The sequence below is a fragment of the Manis javanica genome, chromosome 17, assembly GCF_040802235.1.
Source record: "Manis javanica isolate MJ-LG chromosome 17, MJ_LKY, whole genome shotgun sequence".
Lineage (NCBI taxonomy): Eukaryota > Metazoa > Chordata > Mammalia > Pholidota > Manidae > Manis > Manis javanica.
Genome location: NC_133172.1, coordinates 28,871,273 through 28,884,449, shown reverse-complemented (window position 1 = coordinate 28,884,449; position 13,177 = coordinate 28,871,273). Strand labels below are relative to the sequence as shown.

General features: G+C 34.6%; 1 protein-coding gene across 4 annotated transcripts in view; it reads right to left on the bottom strand.

The window, feature by feature from the left end:
- PHKB (phosphorylase kinase regulatory subunit beta) overlaps positions 1-13,177 on the bottom strand; it is a 337,121-nt gene that overhangs the window by 107,887 nt on the left and 216,057 nt on the right. For all 4 annotated transcript variants that reach the window (XM_036996511.2, XM_036996510.2, XM_036996512.2 and 1 more), the window contains 4 exons: positions 12,455-12,652; positions 9,021-9,078; positions 8,397-8,474; positions 4,368-4,526 (listed from right to left, as the gene is read on the bottom strand). In XM_036996511.2, the coding sequence (XP_036852406.2) occupies positions 4,368-4,526; positions 8,397-8,474; positions 9,021-9,078; positions 12,455-12,652 (493 nt within the window). The remainder of the gene's footprint in view (positions 1-4,367; positions 4,527-8,396; positions 8,475-9,020; positions 9,079-12,454; positions 12,653-13,177) is intronic.

Sequence of the window (13,177 nt, the reverse complement as noted above, 5' to 3'; positions counted from 1 at the left end):
GAAAGAAATATAATGAAACAAAATCAAATGTAAATGGACTTAGTTACAAACACTGGAATTAGGAAGTACATATCAGAATAACTGGGCTGCCCTCAGAGAGACAGAAACACTTACTAGATTGTCACATTCCCTTCTTGCTGTAGAGCTACTAGCATGGTGTAGTGACTAGTGCACAGTAGCCTCTACAAACAGCCAAATCACTGAGAAGATGAATGGTTAAGTAGCTACTAGGGAAGCATTTTCTTTTTGTGATATTTTGTTGCTACAGGGGTACCCACAAGAAAGGCCCATGAGTATTCTGAGTTGCCTGGCTAAAAAGAACTATGAAACATTTTCACAAATACTATCTCTTAAATGGTAGCTAAGAGAGGGAGGGTAGATGGAGGGACAGGAAATAGAAGAACCATTTAAGTGTGTACTTGTCTTACAGCAAATTCTTTATGTATATTTCCTCTTACAACATAAAAATAAACTGATGATCAAAAAAGTCAAGAAAATTCTTCAAGTCAAATAAATAGTTAAGTAGTAGAATTTGTATTTAAATCCTGAACTGTTGAGTTTCTAACTATTAACTCTTACTAACACTCCTAGGAAATTAAATAATACCCATCTCCAAAATAAAAAAATTCTTTCTGAAATTCAAGGAAATTTTCATCCACCTGAAAATTCTGTGAGTTTGTGTGTATTGGAGAAGTTGTAGTTAATTAAAATTGCTCAATAATTAAAGTTTAATTCAACAATATGCCTTGTTTTAGCTTTTGATTTTATTAATAATGTATTCAAAGTATTCATACTCATTCATAAAAAAATTGTTCCATCTACCTATCTTAATTATCTAATATGTAAAGCTTTAATTTTTAATGATTTGGGATCTTATAGTAGTCCTCAAATGAAGGTCATCACTGTGAATATCTGATGTACAGGGTAAGGAAAATTAGTTGCAAAATTAGTTGCATTTGTTTTCAATACTGAAAACACAAGTTAAAGTCTAAAAGTTGGATTTTTTAAAAACTCAACCACTGACATGCTAGTTTTTATTTTTTTTAATATTGACCAAGAAAATATATTAAAGTTAAGTGTAGCTTTAGGGAAGTGTTAAAGTTATCATTAACCTTGTTATATTTTTCTAGTTCTCTTAACCTAAAAAAATTTCAAAGCAAAGATCATGATTTTCAAGTGTTTTTTATGTTACTAATATTTTTAAGGTTATATTTGCAAAAACTCAAAAAGGTACATTGGTTTCTACAGACTGATTGCCTCTTACAAGGATAGTTCCTAAACTTCCAAATTTAAATAACTGAAGGTATAGCCAATGATCACATTAAGACAAGGTAAATGTTTTATCTTAAAATATAAATATGCTTTATCTGGTTTAAAATAAACATGTTTATAATTTATTTACCCATTTTATAGCAAACAATGATTTTCTAAAAATCTATATTTTCTGAAAAAAGAAAAAAGAATTACTGTAATAATTAACTATTTTTTTTCTAGCCATATCAATCCCAGGCTAGATATATAGATAAAAACATGAAGAAGGTTGGATCTTTAGTCTTAAACCCCAGGTATCAGTTTTCAGCCTCAGAATCACATGAAAATTTCATCATGCTCATTTGTAATTTCCAAGTTGTAGCATATGGAAACTTAAGATTCTGATGTTAAAACTCTTATTCTTAAATAGGTTAACTATTCCTCTACTACAATTGTTTTATTCAGCTGTGAGTATCAACAAGACTTCTTTGTATTCATGCTAGCAAGATGGAAATAACATTCTAAGCAGAAATAACCTTATCAATTTGGCATGATTCTAAGAAAACTACTTAGATTGTATATATTTTCCTTATAGGAAATCTAAAATCAAAACATGAATAGGTAATATCAACTCTTTATCAAAGAACTAGCTGTTCCATTGAAAGAAAGTTTTTCTATAGGCTCTTAAATTTTCATTAAGCAAATACAGAGACCTAGAAAATACAGTTAGGAAATGAGCAAATTGAAAATAACCTTAGCTATTTTCTTTGGTTAGCTTCTGTTTGCTCTTATGTATCATTTCTATAAAGCGTGAATTGGAAATCTGCACTTGGAAATATTCTTTCCTAATGGAATGTAAAAAACAAAACCAAAGATGATTACTATTACAGCACAAATTTAGCATTTATGTAGTAAAGCTAGAACAACAAAGACAATAACAGTATTTCATAGTTCTTTTAGTGCAGACACAGTATTTACAATCAACCTGTCTCATAATCTGTTAGCCATAAAGGAATTCTGACTCTAATATGTTAGCTTTTTTTGATGGAAATGCTAATAATATTTGAAATTTTAGCAAGGGATGGTACAGGATGATGAATAATACTTTTTTGTGTTTAATAAATTAGCCTTCATTTCAATATGTCCATAGAATACCCTTATTCAACTGAAGTTTAAGGAGGAGTAGAAAAATAATTCTTCAAAGAATTATGAATAATAGTGCCATTAAGCCTCTAGTTAACTGAGTAAATTGTCAATATATAGTTACTGGAAATAAGAAAACTTTGAGATAACTAATTCCTTTTTGCAAGTTGTTTCCAAAGCTATGACTAAGCATGACTGTTGTATTAAATCAAATTTTATGACATTGTATAAAAGTAACTCACAAGAATAGACCCACAGACCAGCGGAACAGAATAGAGAGTCCAGATATTAACCCAAACATGTATGGTCAATTAACATATGATAAAGGAGCCATAGACATATAATGGGGAAATGAGAGCTTCTTCAACAGCTGGTGTTGGCAAAACTGGACAGCTACATGTAAGAGAATGAAACTGGATCAGTGTCTAACACCATACACAAAAGTAAATTTGAAATGGATCAAAGACCTGAATGTAAGTCATGAAACCATAAAATTCTTAGAACATCCCACAGTATGGGAGAATATAGTCATAAATGACATATCCGATAAAGGGTTGACATCCAAAATATATAAAGAGCTTACGCACCTCAACAAACAAAAAGCAAATAATCCAATTAAAAAATGGTACGAGGAGCTGAACAGATAGTTCTCCAAAGAAGAAACTCAGATGGCCAACAGACACATGAAAAAATGCTCCACATCGTTAGTCATCAGAGAAATGCAAATTAAAACCACAACGAGATATCACTTCACACCAGTAAGGATCGCCACCATCCAAAAGACAAATAACAACAAATGTTGGCAAGGTTGTGGAGAAAAGGGAACCCTCCTACACTGCTGGTAGGAATGTAAATTAGTTCAACCATTGTGGAAAGCAGTATGGAGGTTCCTCAAAAAACTCAAAATAAAAATACCATTTGATCCAGGAATTCCACTCCCAGGAATTTACCCTAAGAATGCAGCAGCCCAGTTTGAAAAAGACATATGCACCCCTATGTTTATCAAAGCATTGCTTACAATAGCCAAGAAATGGAAGCAACCTAAGTGTCCATCAGTAGATGAATGGATAAAGAAGATGTGGTATATATACACAATGGAATATTATTCAGCTATAAGAAGAAAACAAATCCTACCACTTGCTACAACATGGATGGAGCTAGAGGGTATTATGCTCAGTGAAATAAGCCAGGTGGAGAAAGACAAGTATCAAATGATTTCACTCATCTGTGGAGTATAAGAACAAAGAAAAAAACTGAAGGAGCAAAACAGCAGCAGCCTCACAGAACCCAAGAATGGACTAACAGTTACCAAAGGGAAAGAGACTGGGGAGGATGGGTGGGAAGGAAGGGATAAAGTGGGGGAAAAGAGAAAGGGGGCATTATGATTAGCATGTATAATGTTGGGGGAGGGCACAGGGAGGGCAGTACAATACAGAGAAGACAAGTAGTGATTCTACAGCATCTTACTACGCTGATGGACATTGACTGCAATTGGGTATGTGGGGGGAACTTGGTGATGGGGGTGTCTAGTAAACATAATATTCCTCAAAAAAAAAAAAAAGATATTGTTTCATGAAGATCTCTTCATGCTGTTAATGTGGTGCATTATATACATTTGTTTTCATATGTTGAACATTCCTGACATTCCAGAAATAAATGTAACTAGGCAAAAAAAAAAAAAAGTAACTCAAAGTTCTCACAGCCTTCTGCTAGAAACCTATCCATTAAGCTAAATGCAGCCCCCTAAATAATCATGATACCCGCACCTATCTGACTTTCTTCCCAGAAACTGTCCATTATCATTTGGTGAAATGACATATTAAACAAATTAACACATATTTACATACTAAGAAACTCTCCCAAGACCTGTTAACAGCATAAACCACCACCCAGGTCCAAAGAAAATGTCAGTGAAGACATTTCTAACAGCTTGATAACACAGAAAAGGTATGTTTACAATCCTCTCCACTTACCCAGGAGTTTTGCAATGATATAAAGTGCTTGTCCCCAAAGAAAGAGTTTTCCATCACGGCCACAGTTGCTAGGAAATCGCTTTTGACTACCAGGGTTTCTTTTTTCATATTCTACAAAATCAGCTGGCACATAATAGTATTTTGGTATGGCAGGATAACCTGTGGAGTTTAAAAATAAATATTTGAAATATAATAAATCAGTGTCTTCCCTAAATTTTCTCTCGAAGAAACTGTTACTGGAAGTAACAGATTTGATAGATTATACAAAATTGGATATTTTAGGTCTTTTCAGAAATAGTGAAAAATGTAGAAAAACTTCTTGACTTTAAAACATTAATTTGACAGAATACATTATACTTTAGCTAACAACATGTACATAATCTCCTTTAACAACATTTAATATTAACACTTTTAAGTGAATCAACAAATATACAGCATGCAAAAATTTAGAGCTATTGAAGAAATTATTTTTAGTAAGATTATTCTGTGGAAGCTTTACAAATGAGATGCTGTATAATCTTAAATGAAGAATTATAACCTAAGCCATTGCTTAGAGCAAAGAAATCCCCATTTTAAACATTAAGCTCATTATCTACCATTCAATATTATTGAAGAGAAAAAAATTCAGCTTCTTCCTGTGACTGTCCCATTTAAAAATATTCCTTGGTAGAAACTTAAACTTATTATTTCAAGACTAGAATGTGGGGGCCCGGCCTACGGCCGAGGTTGAGCCCCACTCTAGTTGGACAACGCCTTAAAGATGGCGCCTGCTTCCTAGACACCACCCTTCCTGGCCCTACAGCTCAGCACATAAGGAAGTCTCCATGATTGGCTTGTCCCCATTTCCGTGCTCGTGCTCATAGCATGCTTTTCACATGTTTCCAATAAGACTGAACCTGGCGTGTGATCAGTCAGCTGATTGGTTGGGATATGCTATATAAGCTGCTGCCCTGGAGGAAGTGGGTGTGGTTGTGGTTGTTGTTTTTGCTTTTGCCTTTCGCTAGATGGATGCTTGGACGCCCATAATAAAGATTCCTAACGAACCAGGCCTTCCGTGATCATTCTCCTGCCGTTGCCCTAGGTGGCGGGACGCGATACTAGAATGTTCATGGATTATATAAAATGGGAAAAAAACAATATTCTAGAAGAGTGCTACAGAAGACTTTTACCAATATCATCCATAGTAAACTAAATTTTCCTAATAAAATTGCACACCTTTCCCTAAAATCTGCTTCCTTCTTCATTTTTCAATGGTGATATCTGTGTTAAAAATCAGTTAAACAGTCTCACAGTTTGAACTTCACACTCTGAACACGAAGAAGCCTAAATTGTGCTACACTAAACTACCACTTCAATGAAACTAAAAGATCTGATTCAAGAGATTTTAAGCATTATATTTATCACATTATTTCTCACTTTGGGCAAGTGATTATTTGGAGCATAAAGACATAAGTAACTATGTTCAAAAAGTAGTATTTATTGGAATTCAGTGTTCATACACAAACATTTCACTACTTTAACATTACAAGTATTTTAAAGGGAAAGCACATAATGTGAAGCATGCACTCTAAGATACCTCTGGAGAATGTTAAAGAGTAACACAAACTTCATGTGCAATAGGAATGGGGAGCAGTGTTGTGATTACCAGTTTGTGCATTGTATCCACAAGACCATCCATTTTTTACACCACATAACTTTTAACTTTCACATAAATTATGTTTCCAAAACTGTTTACTCATGGGAATATGTTCTTATTTTATTAATACTTTCAAACTGCAAAGATATCTCAGACATCTCCTCTGTAATTCCCTTGAGAATTTGTTTTCTAGTCAAATAGTAACATCAGGTATATTCTTTTATGGGCCCAGCTGGTGTTTCTTTGTTTTTTTTTTTTTTGCTATCATTAATATACAATTACATGAGCAACACTGTGGTTACTAGTTTCCCCCCACTATCAAGTCCCCACCACATACCCCATTACAGTCACTGTCCATTAGCGTAGTAAGATGCTATAGAATCACTACTTGTCTTCCCTGTGCTATACTGTCTTCCCTATGTCCCTTCCCCCTATATTATGTGTGCTAATCATAATGCCCCTTATTCCCCTTATCCCTCCCTTCCCACCCATCCTCCCCAGTCCCTTTCCCTTTGGTAACGGTTAGTCCATTCTTGGGTTCTGTGAGTCTGCTGCTGTTTTTGTTCCTTCAGTTTTTTCTTTGTTCTTATACTCCACAGATGAGTGAAATCATTTGATACTTGTCTTTTTCCACCTGGCTTATTTCACTGAGCATAATACCCTAACTGAAACCATTATACGACTCATAAGACTGGGCCTTTCGACCATTTTGAAAATATTAAATCCATCCTCACAGGATGATATTTTAGTACCATGGCAGACACTCAAAATAACATGCTAAAGGCCATAGAAGCAACTCCGAAGATGGGGGCAGGATGTTCTCAGCAGTGGTAGTACCTTTATGTTAGGGAAGAGCCTTTCTCAGCAGCCCTTTGAAGGGGACAGCATACACATAAACATAGCATTTCTGGTGACCTGGTAAAAATCACTCACTTTGTATTACTGTCACACTACATACAGTGAAGGAATTATATGGTAGGTAACAGATGAAGAACTTCTGCCCACCTGGCAAATTACTTTGCAATTACTATAGCCAGGACCACCTAAATTCATCTTTATCCTTGTCTTGTCCAGTAAATTTCATAAAAATGATCTATTTTATTTTGGAATGTTAACTGCTTATCATATAAATTGTTTATGACTATATTCTCCCATATTGTAGGTTGCCTCATGGTTCTGATGAGAGTGTCCTTTGCTGTACATAAGCTTTTTAGTTTGCTGTCGTCCCACTTGTTCAAGTTTTATTCTGTTTCCTTTGCCTAAGATACACCCAGGAAAAAACTGCTTATAATTATGTTCAAGAGATTTTTGCCTATGTATTCTTCACCAAAAAGTCCCCCAAATAACTCAATTAAAAATTGGGCAGAGGACATGAACAGACATTTCTCCAAAGAAGAAATATGGATGGCCAAGAGAGACATGAAAAGATGCTCCACATCACTAGTATTCATAGAAATGCAAATCAAAACCACCATGAGAAATCACTTCACACCTGTTAGAATGGACACTATCAAAAAGACAAGAAATAACAAGTGTTGGTGAAGATGTGGAGAAAAGGGTGCCCTCCTATGCTGCTAGTGGGAATGTCAATTGGTGCAGCCACTGTGGAAAGCAGTAGGAGGTTCCTCAAAAAACTAAAAATAGAAATACCATTCAACCCAGTAATTCCACTTCTAGGAACATATCTGAAGAAAACAAAATTCCTGATTCAAAAAGATATATGCACCCCTAGTTTATTGCTGCATTATTTACAATAGTCAAGATATGAATGGATATAGAAGATGTTTGTAACAACATGGATGCAGCTAGAGGGTATTATGTTCAGTGAAATAAGCCAGGCGGAGAAAGACAAATACCATATTATTTCACTTACTTTTAGACTATAAAAACAAAGCTAAACAGAATGAACAAAACAGCAGTAGACTCACAGACACTGAAAAGTGACTAGTGGTCACCAAAGGGGAGAGGTTAGGGTATGTGAATGGGGAGGGTGATGAGGATAAAGGGGCACAATAATTCACAATCATAACTTAAGTTGGTCACAGCGATAGTAGTAGAGCATAGAGAATACAGTAGAAGATTCTGTAACATCTTTCTATGTTGACAGATAGTAACCGTACTAGAGGGGGTAAGGGCTTAATAATATGGGTAACTGTTGAACCACTGTTTTGTATATTTGAAACCAATATAAGATTGTATATCAATGATACTTCAATTAAAAAACAAAGAATTTATTCTAACAAATTAATAGATTATTTCTATTTGAGGCCCCATTCATTTTTTTAATTGCATATAAATTGATCTGTTTAAAATGTCATCATTTACACATTTCAAAGGAACATTAAGAAAATGTTAGTATGAAGAAATTTTTGAAATAACAATCCAAATTATACCTTCTGTTGTGTGATGAAGTACTGGAGTCAGAAGATCCTGATATTCCTTTACTTGTGTGGGATTACCTCTAAAAACTCCTAAAATATAAAATCCAGTAGCACCTGAGTTCAATAAGTACCACAGAAATTTTTCCTTAGAAAAATCTATTAGCCCAGTTACAATTATTTTGGTAATTTCTATATAAATGATAAAAAATAAATTTGAAAAGAGGTAATGTAAATATATGCAATATTTTTCCAGGAAATGGATTTTAGAAGGTCATGTTAACATTTAGAATTGAAAACTGAATTTTAATTGAAACTTCTCTATTCTTAAGTGCAAATGTTAAAGATATGCACAATGTCAAAGACTACAGAATTCATAATTTCTATTCATAAAAGAAATTCTTTGCAAATATGAAAACATATTTGTATTATTTTTTAAATACTTCAAAGTATTTTTAATCCTTTAAATGATTTAATATATACTCAGAAAGCAGGAGAGTACCATATAAAAATGCAGAGCAGTTAACATCAGTAAAGTGCAGTCTATTTTGCTAGCTGAAAGGAGTCATATTTCATCTCTGCTTTTCTTTAAACCACTTATATCCTATAGCTTATATTTCAGGAGAAAAGTTCACTTACCATCAATCATCATATAAAGGAAAAATATGGGAAATTCACATTCAATGCCATCAAACAGCTAAAACAGAAAACAAAATATTAAACATTTCGCTAGTAATCAATTAGAAGAATACATCAGTTAGAACACATTAATAGAACAATTATAGTTCAGATATACATAAAAGATTTATAGTAATAATAAAAATGGGTGATTTTATAAGTAGTTTCACTGTTATTAAGATAATTTCTCAGAACTCTTACTATTCAAAAGCTTTTTCATTTAATCCATCACACAGTAGTCATTCAATCAATAAATATTTACTAAGTACATAGAAATGCCTGGCACCAACCAGACAGAAGGTTATGAAGGCAAAAGGATAGAAGACCTTCTCTTAAGGGCTCACAGCCTAGTGGGGAGGCAGGAATATAAATAAACAATGGCAGTACCTTATGAAATATCTATACGTGGTGTATCATGAATGTAGGAAACGGAGTGCCTGAGTCTGCTTAGGAGTTCAGAGAAGGGTATATAGGAAAAGAGATGCTTCAGCTAATGTTTCATATATTTCTCTGGAGAGACAATCTAGAAAACTGCATATAAAGAAAACAATACAAACTACAGATGAACAGAAGGACAAAATTTGTTAAGGAAAACAAAGAAACTACAATTTAGTATTTCTGGAACATGCAATGAAGAAACAGTGAAAGCAGAAGACAACAGGTGGGCCAGGCCAACCAGAAGAGGAAGGGCCTGGAGAGTCATGCTGAGAGACTGAGACTTTGATCTGGAAGTGACAGGGAACCAGTCTAAATAAATCTGAGCAGCATCATAGTTATTTACTAGATTTACTTACTAGCTGAATAGTTGGCAGTAATGAAGAGAGTTTTAAGGGCAAAAAATAAGGAGATCAATTGGAAGGCTACTGGGAGCAATCCAAGGAGAAAAGATGACAGCTTAAACAAAGGTTTCTCAACTTCATCACTACTGACATTTGGGTCAAACAATTCTTTGTTTTAGGGGCTGTCCTGTGCATTATAGTATGTTTAGCATCACCCCTGCCTTCTACTTTCTGGATGCCAGTAGCATCTATTAAGTTGTGGCAATAAAAAATGTCTGCAGATATTGTCAAATGTCTTCTGGGAAGCAAAATCCTTCCTGGTTATGTCTCACTAACCTAAACCAAGGAATTAACAGACAAGAAGGGACAGACTGTAAGATTTAAAAGATGTTAAATCTGTTAGGCCTAGTGAGTGACAAAGAAGGTTGAGTGATAAGGAAGAGCCTGGAGTGACTCTCAGGTCTGGGACTTGGGCAGAAGAGTGGGAGTTAAACATAGGCAGATTGTAAGGCATCCAAGTGAGGATGTCTGAAAGGCAGCTGGATATATGGTAGGGTACTCAGGGCAAGAATAATGAGTTAGGGATAGAGATCTGGGGTTAAAAGTGATAGCTGAAGCTATGACTGCATGGACAGTATGAAAAGAGAACGGCACTGAGGATGGAACCCAGGAGAAGAAAATGTTTAAGAGGATGCAGAAGAAGAGGAACATGAAAGAAAAGACTAAGAAAGACAACGACAGAAATAAGAGAATTAGGCAGAAAATGGGGTCACCAAAAATGGAGACCATTCCAAGAAAGAGGACTCAGTTAAGACTCTCAAATGCCAAGGAAAGGTACAATGAAATAAGGTCAGAAAAATATCCACTACATCCTAGTGACTAAACTGACTGAAGCTAACACAGCTACTGGAAAATGCTGGAGACTCTAAGAGGTGGAATGTAAGGTGAAAGAGTGAGAAGGAGAAAAAAAAGATGACACACCAAGAACAGACCATGCTTTTCAGAAGGACAGCTAGAGAGAGGATTGGAGGCAGAAAGGAGTGAGGGATTTGTTTTTTTAATGATGAACATCAATATGTTATTCTGAGGAAAAGAAGCTGATTTTTCTCTTATCAGTGGATAAAACAAATAAGTAATGCAGTAAGAGTTCCAAAGTAGTAAAAGAGATGGGTGTACATGTGGAGGGTTAGAATGAAGAACAGAGAGCACCCTGTGAGCCAAGAGATATGGAGGTAAGTATCGATGAAGGACAGGTGCAGTGGAGGAGGCCAAACAGAAACAAAAGACTATGAAATAGGAAGTAAGAAGTCAAATACGGGAACTTAAGTACAAATGGAAAAAAGCTGGAAAAGCTTGTAAGGGTTGTTCCTGGCAGAATCACATAGCAGGCTGACAAGCAGTGAAAGCAAAGAGGAGGAAATAAACGATGTCTTGAATCTGGGGTAGCATCTATCCACACTGTGGTGGCTCTCCTTGGTGGTGCTCAGTAGCAGGTACAAAAACAGACAAAGTCTGCTGGATTGATATCCAAAGTTGAAAATGTGCAGGGTGACAGTTACAGTAGGTCCAATTCAAATGTAAGTACTATAAATAGGCAAATGAAATGTATTAATATAAAAGAAATATCAAATAGTGTTTAAGCAATAAATGGATCTTCTGGCCCAACCTAGAAGACTGCTATAAAGTTTCAAGTATTTACACAATAAAATGGCTCCTAATGCTTCCAAATGATAGTCAGTTGTGATATTAAATAAAATGATAAATAGCTTGTCTCACTACCCAGCAGAACTAAGTGTACAATAGATTTTTAAAGATTGGTATTTATTTGTCAAACAAATTACAAGGTATCATGTTGCCTAAACATTTTTTGTATATAGATCCATGTAACCCTATATATCTTCAGTTAGTGAGATAAAGTTATGATCATGCTTTCAAAAATAACTTTCAACATATACAACTAAAGGAAAATCTTCAGCAATGTGGATGGATGTTTACCTTTCTTTGGGTGTTAAAGTTCTCAGGATAGCCTACAAACAGCTAGAATAAATCTAGATAAAGTGGTATGTACGTGCATTTGAAACACAAAATACTTTAACACGAAATATTTAGAGGACTATATTTCAAAAGGAAATGGCTAGGTGAAACAGAATGAAAAGCATTTGCCTAATAGATTGAAAGTTGCTTCACTAATAGACATTTTTTATTATGTAAGACAAACTGCATAGAGCAGGTAGGCAAAAGTTTCTATAAATGCAATAGAAAAATTATTCATTCAGTGAGTCAACATGGTCCAAATGTGCAAATGGACCTCACTGGTAGTAAGGGCTAACACTAATCTAGTACGTACTATGTGCCAAGCACTGTTCTGATCACTTTTATGCATATATTAACTCATTAATCCTTATAAGAACTTCAATAATACAACCCATAATAGTAGGCACTATTATTATTTTACCAATGCATAGTATTAAACACAGAGAGGCTAATTAACTTGTTCAAGGCCATTACAGCTAGTAAGTGGAATAGCTAGAATTCAAACTCAAGTTTCCCTTCTAAAATGGAGCTTTTAACTGCTCTGTTACGTTATGTTGTCTGACATGGGTTATCTTTTGATACCTTTATTTCAGCTGGTTTGTAGTAGCGTCTGTTGGGATCTTCCAAGGAAGTTCTATACCCATCTCTCAAGAAACGTTTAAATCCATATTTTCCTTTTAATTTTCTAACCACTTTATCAAGCGTCTGGCTAAACAGAACTTCATCATCCAGGGCAAATGCAGGATAAGTGATGCAGGGCAGCAGGGCAGCATCTGTGTTCTGGGGCAATAAGAAAAAGAAGGGAATGTAAGTGCCTGAAGTGATATTATCAATACAGCCCAAGGAGAATCACAGAAATGAAAAGTGAAAGGTTATCTAACTTAGTTAGATTGCTGTGCTTCCAGGGACAGATAGACATTTATTTATGTGGCATGGCTTAGTGAACCTTATGGCAAAATAATACTTTAATCATTAATAAGGAGTATTTTCAAGGTTTAACACTGGAACTCAAACTTTATTCATTAAGGCAGTGTGTAAAAATTTAACACCAGTAATTAGTCATCACAACTTAGTTTGTCATAATAATTTAACATCATTATTATGACATCATGAAATAATGTCATGAAATAATGAAAGAGAAAACAACCTAAACATATGACAGTTAGCTGAGTAAATAAGCAGCTATTAAAATTTATATTGTAGAAATGTCTATTGATATGGAAACTTGTTTGTTCATAGAACAAGTTTATCAAGCATTATAGCCAATATTTTTTCAGTTGTAAAATAAAAATATATATGTAAATA